Source organism: Rhamphochromis longiceps, linkage group LG19 (genome assembly GCF_057381845.1).
Source record: "Rhamphochromis longiceps isolate RC_006_pf linkage group LG19, R_longiceps_female_GT1.1, whole genome shotgun sequence".
Classification (NCBI taxonomy): domain Eukaryota; kingdom Metazoa; phylum Chordata; class Actinopteri; order Cichliformes; family Cichlidae; genus Rhamphochromis; species Rhamphochromis longiceps.
Genome location: NC_140575.1, coordinates 17,597,267 through 17,611,797, shown reverse-complemented (window position 1 = coordinate 17,611,797; position 14,531 = coordinate 17,597,267). Strand labels below are relative to the sequence as shown.

The 14,531-nt window shown below is 40.2% G+C and overlaps 3 protein-coding genes across 4 annotated transcripts; 1 reads left to right on the top strand and 2 right to left on the bottom strand.

Annotated features, from left to right (window-relative positions):
- Positions 1–284: 284 nt before the first annotated feature.
- pcare1 (photoreceptor cilium actin regulator 1) lies at positions 285–4,963 on the bottom strand. Its single transcript, XM_085392135.1, has 2 exons — positions 1,355–4,963; positions 285–408 (listed from the first exon to the last, which is right to left on the bottom strand). The coding sequence occupies exons 1-2, from the start codon at positions 4,684–4,686 to the stop codon at positions 285–287; spliced, it is 3,456 nt and encodes a 1,151-aa protein (XP_085248261.1). The 5' UTR covers positions 4,687–4,963.
- A 734-nt stretch (positions 4,964–5,697) lies between these two features.
- On the top strand, positions 5,698–9,310 carry spdya (speedy/RINGO cell cycle regulator family member A). The gene is made up of 7 exons (XM_085392173.1): positions 5,698–5,944; positions 6,568–6,829; positions 6,920–6,978; positions 7,059–7,144; positions 7,288–7,459; positions 7,681–7,891; positions 8,699–9,310. The coding sequence occupies exons 2-7, from the start codon at positions 6,616–6,618 to the stop codon at positions 8,755–8,757; spliced, it is 801 nt and encodes a 266-aa protein (XP_085248299.1). The 5' UTR covers positions 5,698–5,944; positions 6,568–6,615; the 3' UTR covers positions 8,758–9,310.
- A 12-nt stretch (positions 9,311–9,322) lies between these two features.
- trmt61b (tRNA methyltransferase 61B) lies at positions 9,323–12,985 on the bottom strand. 2 transcript variants are annotated; one of them, XM_085392170.1, is made up of 8 exons: positions 12,882–12,985; positions 11,975–12,798; positions 11,777–11,879; positions 10,653–10,843; positions 10,436–10,527; positions 9,684–9,886; positions 9,537–9,608; positions 9,323–9,444 (listed from the first exon to the last, which is right to left on the bottom strand). In XM_085392170.1, exons 2-8 carry the CDS (start codon positions 12,725–12,727, stop codon positions 9,410–9,412), a joined length of 1,449 nt encoding a protein of 482 aa, XP_085248296.1. In that variant the 5' UTR covers positions 12,728–12,798; positions 12,882–12,985; the 3' UTR covers positions 9,323–9,409. The 2 variants fall into 2 exon arrangements, with proteins under 2 accessions (XP_085248296.1, XP_085248298.1); XM_085392172.1 differs by having other exon boundaries at positions 9,537–9,605.
- Between the last annotated feature and the right edge of the window lie 1,546 nt (positions 12,986–14,531).

The window sequence follows — 14,531 nt, the reverse complement described above, 5'->3', positions numbered from 1 at the left end:
TAAAAAAAGAGGAAGACTAAATTGTGATGTAAACATGAAGCTCAGGAGCATGTTTTTTTTTTTCAGATACAGTGCAGACATGAATGCAGTGAAAAACACCAATGAAAGAATTACAACTAATAAAACCTGAAATACATATAATTATAAACACTGTGGAGGTGTGTTACAGCAGAAGAGTGGATAGAATTAGCTCTTCCTCTCTTCCAAGTGGAATAAACAGCATCGACTTAAATCCTCAGTAAGGCCTGCTAATCCATAATCCTCCTGGCTCTGCATTGGCCCCTTTAGTCCTTGTGCAAGGCACGTCCAACAACACACAGGTCTGGGTGTGATGCAGAGCGTGTTGTCGTTCTGAGGTCTGATTGGCTACCCCATGAGTCATCATCTCTGGTTGGTTCATAGTTTAGCCTAAAAGAAAGAACAGAAAATGTTGTCATTAGCAATTAGGTAACTGGGCCAGGTGAGTCCGAGTCACTTGGTGCAATACTGACTCGTGAAGTACGAGAGATTAAATGTTTTATATAAATCTAACGTAATACAGTAATAACAGCAGGGGAAAATCAGTGGGAGGTTGGAGCGTAGCATTAAGTACAGAGAGTTATTTGTTGCATAATGTATCGTGAGAATGAGCTTCTGTTTGAGAGACACCTACAATGTAAGCATTTTTTATATTTAATATAATTACTCTTTAAGTGATAATGTGGCCTAAGAGTGGCATCACTTCATATCAGAAAATCTCTATGAACTGAAAAATAAGTCTACCAAAAAAGACAAAAACTCTGTCATTATATATGTTGCTGCTTAATTTTCTTTGTAGCAGTTTCTATCTGAATCACCAAAATCTGCAACGCTTGTGAATCTTTGGTCATGTCTAACTTTTCCTGACGGTTACAGAATTAGACAGACCATCATTTAACTTGAATAAAAAGCTGTCCCTTTACATGGATTAGGTAAAAGCCATGATTTAGAAAAGTGCATATCCTCCAAAAACATTCAAAATAGGGAACATTGTTTCAAGGTGTGGGACAGGAGGACAAAGAAAAGAAATCCTGTGCAAGGAAATCTTGTCACCCTGCTTTTATTATATTGTGATATTCAAAAATCTTTTAATTGCTTCCCAAGTGGACCCCATGCCACTTAATTGTTATGTATGTTATTAATACTGTTTTCTTTCCAAAACCATAACCAAGTAGGTGTTTTTAAAATAAAATAGGGTAGCTCCTACCAAAGAGGGGCATTTGTCCAGAATTTCTCTCAGAACGTTATATAAATTTAAGGTAAAAAAACAAACAAAAAAACAAACAAAAGTCATGAATAATCATTTAAGAGAAGTACAAATGTGGTAAAATCTCACCCCTGTGAATATATCGCTGGTTCACTCCCACAAGTCTCAGCCACTGAGATGCGTTGTGATTGTTGTGGTAGACTTAGACTCTGCCTCCGGTCTGAATGGCTACGTCTGATAAAGGGTCGTGGCCCATGGACAGATGCAGGAGTCCTCCCACGTGTCTCAAAAGTATGTAAGAGGAATGAAACTTTGGTTGAGGTCCATGCTTGCGGGGGCTTGCTTACTGAACAAGGCTGGGCTTCAAACATGGACAGAGAAACGGGACAGAAGACTGAACGTGCATTACTAATTGTCCTAGCACTTGATGAGTCTTCACTGCTATTTTCCCTTGACCATCTTTGTACTTTTGGCGAAGCTGGGGGAGATGGTGCTTTGAAAGGGTATGAAGCGACTGAGTTTGAGCTCGAAATGTTCTGCTTTGATACGGGTGGGCTGGGGAGTCTCCTCTGAAGAGCAGGTGGTGTAGGAAGTGTTCTGTTAAGAGAGGGGCTAGATGAAGAGGGTGGAGTAGGCTGATTTTTGAAATTGTGGGGACTGGGAAGTCTTCGATGTAAGCTGCTTGGAGTAGAAGGTGTGGAAGGCAACATTCGGCCTCTAGACACAGGTGGGGTGGCAGGTGTTTGGCTAGTCTCTACCGAAGCAGGCACAGAAGATGCTGTGGTGTTGAATCCAGGCACTGAAATGTTACCACCATCTTGTATGTCTCTCAATTCTGTTTGAGTGACACACGGTCCTACGTAACTTGTTGACAATTTCTCTGACTGAGAGTTTGAAGAGGGTTTTAGTTGTATGTTCTTTCTGAGTTGCTGATATAAGGAATCCTTTTTGATTTCCGAATCTGGTTGATTGACCTTAGACAGAGGAAATGTCTCTTGTTGTTCCACTCTAACAGGGGAAATGTGTTTGGAGGTTTGTGGTAAGCCTCCTTTGCTTGGCAGTACCGTCACTGACTGAACTGAGGCCTTCAATCGTTGTGATATTAAACCCCTTTTCAACAAAGGTGATCTTCCTACTTTTGTTGCACCATCTGCTGCTACACTAGTTGATGTACTCTGAGCGCTTTCAAAGGAATTGTCCAATAATACTTCCATTGCTGGTGGAGGAAGACTATCCAGGTCTAAATCTGTTTTCTCACATGTTGTAGATTCAGACCTACAGCTAGTTATCCCAGCAGTCAGCACAGCTTCTACATTTCCTAAACCGGGTAACACTGGAACACCACATTTTCGCACACCTTTGAGAGGCCCCAGGACTTTGGGACCTTCTAGTTCCTCTATTCCTTGACTGAATGTATCAATCAGTTTTTTGACTGAATTCCTACCTCTGTGAAGGCCAGAAGATGGTTGGGGTGATAAAGGGGGGCTAGGAGGTGGAGTGGCTTTTATAAGACCCTTGGGTATATTCTTGTCTTTTTGTTTATCATCATCAACTTCACTGGTTGCCTCCTGTTTTTTACTATTGGACTTTGTAGGACTTGCCTTGTCTTTAGGTGGTTGGGGGTTGTTTTTCTTTTCTAATGAAGGCTGTCTCTGATTTATTGCTGGAGATTGTGCTGGTGAGTTTCCTTGGTTTCGTTTTAAAGGATCAGTCCTTGTTTTTCTTTCTTCTTTGCTTTTATTTATGCTCTGCAATCTCCGGTTTAAATCTTTCTGGGTCCTTTCTAGTTCAAGAAGAGTAGGATCTTCCCCTTTGCTCCGAAGGGAATCTGCTGACCGGGAACGCTGACCCCTGTTCACCGGGGTCTTTTTCACTTGTGCCTTTCGTACAGCTGCTGCTGTTTGAGGCCTCCTTGGAGATCGTACCTCATCATCTGTCCAATCCTGTGTGCTAGTTTTTGTGCTCGTTGATGCCTTTGTTTTAGAACTAGGGTTTTGTGACGATACAAACTGTATCCTACCACTTATTGCATTTTTCATTTTCATAGTCATTTCTAGATTTTGAGGATTTTCTATCCTCTTTGGGGGTAAACGTCGAGGTTCTTGTAGCTTACAGTCTACAGGAGAACAATTAAATTGCTTTTGAACTGCTTCTTGGATATCTCCTATATCTCTGTCCACCTCATCATAATCATTGACATCCTCTTCCCCGTACTCTGTGGAGACAGATCCGAGCAATGAGTCTCTTTGGTCATTAGCCATTATGGTACATGTAGAACCTAGTGAGTTGAGTGAGGTAAGGGACACACTAGGACTTATTTGACCCCGAAGCTTTCTCCTTGACACTCTTCGCAGAGGACTGACAGGAGTAGCTCTATTTGTCCCGGTAGACTCACAACTCTCTCGTCTTTGGCGTCTCTCAGATCCAGCAAGGGATTCATTCTCAGCCCCAATTCCACTGTCCTCACTAAAGAGAGCTGAATCCTCTGGGCCAGGCTTGTGCAGAGAGGCCATTTCAATGCGGGATAAGAGTTGCATTAACCTACTCTCTGTTGCACGTTTGACTTTAAGTTTCTCCTCTAAAAGCTCTGAAACGGAGGCAAAATACTCCACTGCCTCTTCTAAAGCACAGTCCCCAATTCTTCCAACAGTCTGGCTCACATTTCTCATTCTCTGTGTGGTGTACTGAAGCAGCTGCTGCAACAAATCCGGTGGGGGTTCGATATTGGGAGAGCCAGACTTCAGAGGGGTAGAGGATGAGAGATTTTTCATTTGGCTTGGCCAAGCAAGATGTTCGCCATTTTCTTTTAAAAAATTTTCTCCCTCCTCCACCATGTCTTCTAGTCCCTGAATTATTTCCTCGTAACGTAGAGCCATGAAGGCAACCATAGGCTGAACAGAAACCTGAGTTTCAGCTGCTTGTTCTAAGAGTCCAAGCAAAACATCATATTTGTTTATGCTAGGATTCAAAAAGGCATACGCAGCTTGGTGAGCTTTTACCAAGGGTTCTGGAAAGTCCACTTTGTGCTCTTCAGATAGCTTGTCTTTGTCCTTCTTTTTAAGAACTTTTGCACCTTTGGCATTTTTCTTTGGTTTCCTGTTAAGCCTTTTGTCTGCCACATCCTGTTTGTCATTGTGTTTCTCTTTCCTCTGTGATACTGTGCTTTTTTCTGTTGCTTGATTCCCCAGCTTATCTATGTTAACTGCTTCCATATTCACTTGCTCAGTATCAAGCCTCTTTTTCTGTGGTGTCATGTGTGACTCTTTCTGAAGTACCTGGGTTTGTCCACCTGTCTTCTTTTCCTTTGTAGCTCCATTTGTAGCTCCAGATGAAACATGATTTTCCTCATCTTCAAACTGTGGATCTCTGGGGTTGTCTTGAGGTGCAGGGGGTAGCATTCTCCCCTTCCTCATAGCACCCAGAGTGCCAAAATTGTTACCTTTAGATGGTGAGCAACCCATTTCTGCTGTACAGGGTGTTTTTTTCTCTCTTCTCCCTAGATAACACTAATACAGACAGTGCAGTCAATTGTGTAAAAAAATAGCAAAGATTCTTAGCCACCAGCTGTCATTTTCAGATGGCTAATGTCGTTGACTCGTTGAGTAAGATCCCTTTCCGCAAGTAGACTGCCAAAACAAAACGTGGATAAATCCATTTTACGAATTGCTTCCAACTGTCACAGACAGACAGAATAAATCCACAGTTTGGTGGCCATGTTTAATAAAATTTCCTTGGAGCATGTTCGGAAAAAAAACATCCCTCTGCACCTTATGAAGGACAAGCAGCTGAAAGGATTAGTGAGTCTTTCAGTGAACTCCTCAGCCTGCACATATGTCACGTTAAGTCATATAAAACTCACCTACTTCTAAGAACTTAAGCTCATTTGGGTAATGAAGGCTGGCTTCAGGTGGGTTTTTTATAGCCTGCAAAACAATACATCCTAACTTAGCCAATAGAAAAAAACAGAAAGAAAAACACAGCATTTTGTTTTCATCAGAATTAGAAAATGTGCTACACTGATTCTATTTTATCCACATTTGACAACATTAAATCAAATATAGTTGCGTATTACACATCTTTCCTTCAGCCACTTTCTTAAACAATCAAATGAAGTGAGAACAAACCACCAAAACTAACTACTACACTAAATAAATAAAGTAAGAGTAAATAAAGTTCATGATTTACTCCTTTGTGATTTTGCCTCCTACAAATTAACTTGCAAAAGTTTCCCTTATATAAGATCAGTTATCCCCAACGTAAAATAATCATTTGTTACAGCACCTTGAATGTAACTCAAACACAATAAACAACCACAATACACAGAAAAATAGCATAAATAAGTAGATTGGTAGCCTTTGTTGTCTATTTCAACAAAATAAAATGAAATATAACAAAACAAATATCTCATTAAGAGAAAAAGTCATTAGAAACTGATATGTGATTTTTACACTCTAAGTGCTTGGTGTGTTTTTAATATAGTATTCTTCATATTTAAATTGTTTGGCTTGTTAATAATAACTCCACACAGAGATCGCCATAAGCAAAGAAAACGTGGCGCCAGTGCGTGCTCGTCCTCGCGCGCAGGTGCACCGCTGGCACAGATCTCGAAGCGCGCTCCAGAAACTGCCAGAGCTGCCAACAGCAAACTACTATCTCGTCTGGTCAGCGTCCTGAAGCGACTGCTTTATACTCACTTTCATCCTATAAAACGTGTTGCTGGTTAGTATGAGAGTAAAGCTTCTCATAAGAACAATACTTATTTAATTTTTTAGCGTCTCTTTGTGCCGCTAAAAACAGTCGTCACTTAAATTGAGTGATTTTTTTTTTTTTAGTCAGTTTTCTAGCTAGCTGATAGCTCGTGTTGCTGAAGAGCTGCGGGCTTTCTCTTTCTTTTACTGCCTATTGTTAATGACGTACAGATAACCTGCCTAACTTTAAACACTTTAAACTCTTTAAACTTATTCGGAAAAATTCATTATTAAATAATGTTCCCATTTTTCTACGCGGTAATCCAAATCATTTAGGGAAATTAAGCATACGTGTCATTCTAGTTTTGCTTTAGTCACGCTCGTGAAAGTTCGTATTGATAGAGACACTATAGCAGACCCCTCCCCAAGGCCTTAGTTAAAGTAATTTTTGAGATAATTTAATTTTTACATTGCCTCTTGAAAAATGTCTGAAAAGAGAGAAACATTTAGCTCTTTAAATGTGTCTTGAGGGCAAATGATGGTAAGAAACTCGAATTTGGCACAATTTAGTGGACCCCTTTGACCCCCCCTCCAAAAAAAGTGACAGTCTATAGTGATGATGCTCACTGCTCATACTTTTTCTCTCATTTGCAGTGATAACATACCAGAGGACTCCTTTCTGCAGATGATTCAAGCTGAAGCATGATGAAAACTCCTCCCTCTGTTACCCTTCGGGTCAAACGCAAAAATGTTCGCCCAATCAGAAGAAACCTCAGCCTCAGCAGACACCGTGGTCAGAACACCCGGGGTGTGGTGTGGAGTATCCAGTCAAACCAGGGTGACCTGTATTTTACCAAAGTGCCTCAGTCAACTGTTGTCCAGCGGCAGGAAATGGCAGCATATTTCCATCTTTTTGGTAGATAGATCTAACAAGAAAGCAGGATGCGCTCAAGAAAATGTGAAATTTGGTTTAAATTCTCATATATTAACATCTCTTTGTCTACAGAGGATGACCTGATAAAAGACTTTCTAAGGGTGGATGGTTGCTATAAATTGACAGACAAGGTAAAGTTATTACTTTGATGAAAGCTACAAAACTTTGTTATGCTTTAAAGTGACACCATCTTTTCCCTCTATTTCATCAGTACCTCCTAGCCATGACCTTTGTGTACTTCAAAAGGGCCTGCTTCACTAGTACTGAATACACCAGAAAGAATTTTTTCATTGCACTGTAAGTTCAGAGAAAAGCCTGAAAATCCTGCTTCTGTATTATATTCTGTCATGAAAAGGAAACTTTGTTTGCTTCTGCTTTTATATGTGATATTTCTTGGCAAACCTACAGCCCTGAACTCGGCTTTCGCTCTCCTCCTGTAGGTATCTTGCCAACACCATGGAGGAGGATGAGGAGGAGAGCAAGTATGAAATTTTTCCGTGGGCACTGGGCAAGAACTGGAAAAAACTGTTTCCCCGCTTCCTTGAGCAGCGAGACAAGCTGTGGGCTCGCATAGAGTACAGAGCTGCTGTCAGCAGGCGCTGCTGTGAAGAGGTACACACAAGTATAATTGCCTGAGGAGACTGATAAATGGTGCTTCTCTGGGAATTTTTAAGGGTCTTGTTTTTGCTGCGCAGTGCCATTTTTATTGCTTGGGTTTAATGCCAGACATTCCATCTCTAGTGTCTGTGAGTGTGTTTTGCAGTGATGTGATTTATTTATTTTGTTATTTTTTTCTGTTTGAGCTGTATTTATTTCTTCGACCTGTCTTCCAGGTGATGGCCATTGTGTCCTCTCATTTCGTGTGGCAGCGGCAGCGTTCCGATCACCATGGCGGTGCCCAGCGGCAGTATAATGATGGCGACCGTGTCCGTTTTCCCCGTGGGCCCTATGCCTCACCTGTGTCCTGTTCCCTATGTAAGCGTGACACCAGAATAGGCCACACCTCCTCCCTCCAGAGGCTCAGCTGTGCAAATCCCAAAGGAGGTACCAAGTATATATAACTAATGCTGGTGTCTCTGTTTACTGTGTGGTTTATAGTGTAAAGAGCTGGTCAGTATAGGATGCCCAGTTAAGTTTAAAACCAACGTTCAAGAAGCCCTGCAATCCAAACTGCAGAAATAATTTCCTCTTCAACAAAAACGCATAATGTTAGTATTTTTTGCACTTGAACCTATTGTCCCACTAAGTGGATTAGTGGGATCATTCACTCACTCATCCAAATAACTGAATTCAGATGTTCCAATCACTTCTATTGCTACAGCTTTCTTGTTATATGTAAAATTGTATTATATTATTTAATTTTTTTTACTTTAAAATATTTTACTTGCATTTTTAATCACTCTTATATTTAAATGTTCATTTTCTATTTTATCTAGGGATTGAGAGTAACGAAGTTTCTATTCTCTGTATGTCCTGTACATGTGGCAGAATTGACAATAAAGTTGACTTTGACTTTGAGCTGCATAAAATCAATAGCCCCAGGCATGCAGACTGCTTCTATAAACATTTGTGAAAGAATGGGTCACTCTCAGGAGCTCAGTGAAGTAGTACTGTGATAGGATGCCACCTGTGCAACAAGTCCAGCTGTGAAGTTTCCTCGCTACTAAATATTATATAGTCAACTTTTAGTGGCTTTATAACAAAGTGGAAACGACTGGGAACGACAGCAACTCAGCCACAATATAAGGAACACAGGACACGTATTTACAGTGCTCGTATGTATACAGATAAAGCTCTGCAGTTAAGATTTAAACTCATACCTAACTACATGTTTCCATCTTTTTTTCTTAGGGAATGACTCTTCCTGCAAGTCGACATTGAACACCTTCATGGACTGGATTAATGAGTAGAGCATCAGCGACTTCCTGTTTAAATCAACCAAGCAGTTAATGCTTCCTTTACTGGATTTAATAGCACTTTACTCTGAAGTAAAAGTCTGAATCCCCAGTTTGTCAGTCGCCTCAAAAGTTAACAAGGTACTCACAAGATATTTGAAGTACAAGTGACAACGATGAGCTTATGTCATTTAAAACAAGCAAGTTGGCTGTTTGTGGGCACAAAACCCTAAAAGATTGTTAGTGTGAAACCTAGATTTGCTTAAAATGTTGTTGGTATTTATTTATTTATTTAACTTATTTGTGGACTCTGTCACATACTATTTTTCACAGATGTAAATGAGTTAAGCACTGGATGCTGTCAGTTACACAGAAGGGTTTGTTTGTAGTTTGTATTGGTGTTGTGTTGCCAGTGTGCTGTTTGATGATCCAAGACTTTTGAATTTTCATAGTCTTCATTGCAACCTGCTTCAGTACACTAAACTGTTCTGTTGCTCTTTACTCACACACAGATTCTGTATATTCACTATGCTACAGAGCCATTTTCACTAAGAAGGCAAATTTTGCATTAAAGGACAAATCAGTTTTGACTTTTTATTATCTTCTTTAAGACAGTTTATTTGATGTGTAACAATCTGTGTTCAGGGTTTCCCCACAGGTAGAAATGTTACTGCACACACTTCCTCAGTTTCACCAGGAAAGCTGAAAAAAGGCAAAAATTACACATTTAATATTTTTAATTATATCATCATACAATAACTGATACTGGGACTAGATGCGTGGTAACATCTGACCTGTGTGGCTCATTTGTTCAGGGTGAGGTCGAGCAATGTAAGGGATACTCCCAAAAGGTGGGTCGGGGTCTTCTGAAATGACAATCAAACTTGAGTGGAAATACTCAAGGGGACTCTGTGAGACTCTGCCGTGTTACTTTTAATCACCTTTGTCACTCTCCTCCAATGCCTCGCCGTCCTGACTTAGGTTTTCATCCAGGATTTGGGCTTTCTTGTTGCAGTATCGTCCATCCTTCTGAAGGGCTGGAGCCACCACCCATTCCCGGAGTGGAAGCTCTATGACGCGTTCACACAGTAAAGGGAGTGTTGAACATCGAACTCCTTCCAGCAGGTCGGTGACTTGAGTTATGCTGTGGTATATAGACACAGTTAACAGAGCAGAAAAGACCAATATTTTTAATTTCTGAAAGGTTATTTTTTCCTCATGGCACAGAAGCTGTAGCGTATTTGGTCTCCAATAAATTAGCTAATGTGTGCTGGAAATACTAGCAGGTTAGCTTTGGTACCTTCAGACAGATCAAGGCGGGCTGTTTTCTCCTGTGTCTATTCTTTGTGCCAAGCTAACATTCTCCTGGTTCTGACTTGATATGAAACATACCGATATAACAATAGTAGTATTGTCTTCATCTAATTTCAGCCAAGAGAAAAGTGTTTCGCTTCAGAAAGCAAATAGCTGTTTCCAATGGGCCCTTCTTGTGCTAAGGCCAGTTTCACAGCTAAACTATAGAAATCTGGATCTACAACAAATTTTTCTTTTGCAAGTTTTCCACTTCTCTAGAAAATGTAACCAAGCAGGTAATATTACATAGTGACGAAAAAAAATGTCTAAATCTGCTGGGGTGAGAGGAATAAACTACATTTAGTTTATAAGTAGAAAATGACACGGTCGAGCTTCATACTTTGCGAGGTAGACGGCACACACAGCTCCGGGGTGGAGATGTGGAATCACAGTGGGTAAAACCAGGTGAGGGTTGATCAGATCAAGAGCAACCTGCAGTAGAAATTATCCACTTGATAATCAGATCTACGTCTAACCAATGATGTGTTCAGGTGGTGTTGTACTGATAGAAGGACAAAAAATGTTACAAATGAGGAACATTTCAACCCGACACTGACCGCATGAAATCCCCGACCAGCAAGGAGCGAAGAGGCTGTGCAGAGGTCAGCCTTGTGAAACTGGACGTTATCAGGCCACTCCTCCCCTCGTCGCAGACTCCATGATGTCCTCCAGCGGTTGTAGTTAAGCACAGCTCTCCTGTGATGATCCTCCCTGACTTCTACGCTCAGCACGCTGCCCTTAGAGCCGACTGGGGAAAACAAAAACATAATCAGGCTCCACAGCAAGCAGTTACACTTTGTCTAAATGATTTTTTCCCTGAGGAAATGTGACATCCACCACTTTCCTTCACATCACAGATTTGACTTTTATTGGTTTTCATAAAGATTAATGAGGACAGTCAGCACTTGAGAAGTTGAGTCGTTCCCTGGACAGCAGTTCAAATGGAAATTTGATCCACGCTGTCACCCTTCATCTTTGCCTTATTATAAAATCAGTTCACATAAAACTGTTCATTTAATATGTGCTTTGTGTTCATTTAATGTGTCAGTCTGCTGTAAATCTTCTATTAATTTTTACCTTATGGAAGCACAAGGCCATTGTGTTTACTTTTTTTCTACTTTTTTTTTATTTTTTTTATTTTGGGGTTTTGAGCAGAAATGTACAGTTTATATCTTCTTGTGATTAGTGTAATGAATGGGCTTATTTTGCTTAAATTTGAGATGTAGCTAAATTATTTAACCATTTGAACATTTAGTCTGTTTATGTGGGGGGGGGATAAAAGAATTCGAATAATAACTGTAGCTTATGTTGTTGATTTATTTTAAGTAAAGCCACTTTGAATTTATAAAAACAGACACTTTTGGGAGATCATTAATTCACATTCCGGTTTGCTTTCATTTCCAAATCCCACCCTCCCCACGCCTTTCTTAGTTTTCACCTTCTCTTATCGGAACCAGACCCTCACTGAGTTCTTTGCTCACTCCAACTTCCATTCTCTTTCAAAAAATTTTGCCCAATCATATTTGAGGGTGTGGTCCCGGCTAGTGAAATTGAGTGAAATTCTTTCATTTTATCACCTGCCTGCATATCCAGATATGTCAAATGGAAGAGAAAAACAATCTGCTATCAACTTCTGTGTGTAGCGAAACTGGTGATCGTGCTTCCATATACGAGTTCAAACCTGCTTTTGACAGGAATAGAGACATGGCCCCCGATCCAGATCCTGACTCCAGGACACAGTCTCCCTCTGTGACGTCCATCATCATTAACATAGAAGCTGCATCCTGAGGAAAGAAAAACATTCAATAGATTATCTGTCAGAAAACTCTGAAGCTGAAAGGCAACTGTGTACATATATCATTCATTTACTGCTCTCTACCTTAGGGTAGGCAATTGCAGGTCCCCGCTTCATACACAGCACATAATCCTCCAAACTAGCTCGCCTTATAAAGATGGGGACCCCCCGGTGGGTCTTCAGAAACAGCCCTGCTGGCTGCCCTGCAATGTCATTGTGCAGTATGACCCCCCAGCTGCTCTCCAGACGGGCCCCTGTCTGCAGCTGGAACATCTTCCTGAATTCCACGCGCTTCTTTCTGCGATACTCTGCAACAAGCAGCTCTCCACAGGTAAGCAACCTTTCCCCGGGCAGAGCCGCCCACACCTGCTTTTCCCGGTGATGAACTGAGCCGGTGTCCAACTCTTCTGCTCCAACAGGTGGACTGTGAGCCTCATGTTCAGACTTTTTAACGATATCCTCATCCCCAACTTCTACCTGCGTGCGATTTGGGACTGATCCTTGGATCTCTGCCCCCTTATCTGACTCCTGCTCTCTCAGCTGCATCACCTCAGGGCTCAATGCGTCCTGGGGCAGCAGGCCACTGATCCTCTCCAGCGGGGACAGAGGTCTCCTCTTCCTGGATGTCACCTTGGTACTCAGGCGTGAATAGTCGGAGGTGCCCTCCTTATTATCGTTACGCTTCACAGCAGCATCTGAAAAAGTTCTTGTGTCTCTGACACTTTCACTGAGATTCACAAGTAAATCCCTGTGCCGGCTGTGTCTCTGACTGGATGCCCAAATTGTCAGCGTTCTGTGCGTAAACACAAGTCTGTGGAGCGCGACTTTCAAAGCCATTGCGACATTCAAAAAAGTGACAAGGTGGAAGCTGTGGTGTCGATCCCATCCAGTAAAGAAAGCAGAAAAACCTAGAATGACACAAACAGCGTGTAGACCTGCGGATTAAAAGCCAGAGCAAAGAAACATTAAAGGCTGCTTAAATGGAACTTACGCTGTAAAAGCTTTCAATCAGTTTACATCCGTTTCTCGATAACCAGGCTGTTTACAGACTCAAGGAGGACACCATGCTGGACACTGACATGTGTACAACGTCACAATTAGGCGACTGCTGTAATGATTAAAATCTACCGGCAGAGGGCGATGTTGTAACTTATATGCCTCATTCAACTATGATTTAAAAATGTAAAATAAAATGTAATTTTGTATCATCACGCCTAATTTAATATTCCAAACTTTTCGATGAATAGACTTTTTATTACGGTGTGACTTTGAACTCTTTGGATTATCTTTCAAACCGTTTCCATCGACAGTTTTCGCTCTACTTTACAAGCATAATTAATTTCACACTAAATTTCACAATAAAAATGTTTTCAACAACAGGAGATTTATTTAAATGGAGAACGAGAATCATTTTAATGAATAGAAAAGTTGAACTTACGTTAACAATTTTGTTTTATTTGGAAAAAAAATAATTCACAAATGTAGGTTTGTCAATGATGTGTATAGTATGGAAATTTGTTTCTGCCACGAGGGGATGCAATCCATAACTTGATATTTGGAGTTGGGTATCTCAAAATTTCAAGTTTATAAGTCACACAGATGCGTGATCAGCACTACTTGATAAGTTATTTAAAGCTGTTTAGTCTAAAATGAAGCATCCCACAAATTATTCTCTTAAAAACGAATTAAAAATGTATTTTTAGTTTAGCTCTGACCCCTTTTACTGGTTTATTGCTTTGTACAAGTTGAATCTATTTTGGGTTTTTATCTTTGAATTTACTTATTATATATTAGCCTGTGTTATTGGTCGGTGCGAAATAATCTGCCATTTGTTGTTAATTTTTGAATACACATGATGTTCAGCACAATAAAAGGAGGAAAAATGGGCAAACAATGAAACTTAAAATAATTATTTAATGAAAATACAACGCTTGACTTTAGTATTTTAGTACTCATAAGAAAAAATTAAAAGACGTAAGTTAGTAATTTAATGTTTTAAGTAATAACCTAAAACATTAACATCATTGGACAGCCTGTTCTACAGCTGAGAATATAAAACTGAGTGCTTGAGAGCTGTCAGTTGTAGAATTTGCAAATTTGGAACAACTTTTAAGGTGAAAATAACTTCAAACAGTAACACGTCTAAAAGGAAAATTTCTGTCTTCTTGACATTTAATTTCATATGACATTAATATTTTGAAAATTTGTGTTGAGTTTATGTTATTTACAGCAAAAAAGCTGTATCATTATTATTATTTATGAACTTGCATATATAAACCTGAATGTGGACATGTACACTGGATGAGTTCATTTGTTGGTGATGCATTCAAGAGCCTTGGGAGAAATTTACAGTGTGGGGATATGAGGATCCTATAGGATGATACAGAGATAAGTACCCTACAAATTGTGTTATTTATAGGTAGTTGTAAAATAAATGGGAACACCCAAGTTACGACCTATTTTGTCAGTACAAGTAAATGCATTGACCGATTGTAAAGGCTGATATTTACAACTAAGGATATGCTTGCTTTGGAGGGAAACATGAACACAGCATAAATCAACCTGCTTGTTGTCTGGAAGGAACAAGATTTCTGTATTTACGCTGCCCTACAGATATGTGGTGGCTAAAAAAAAAGAAAGA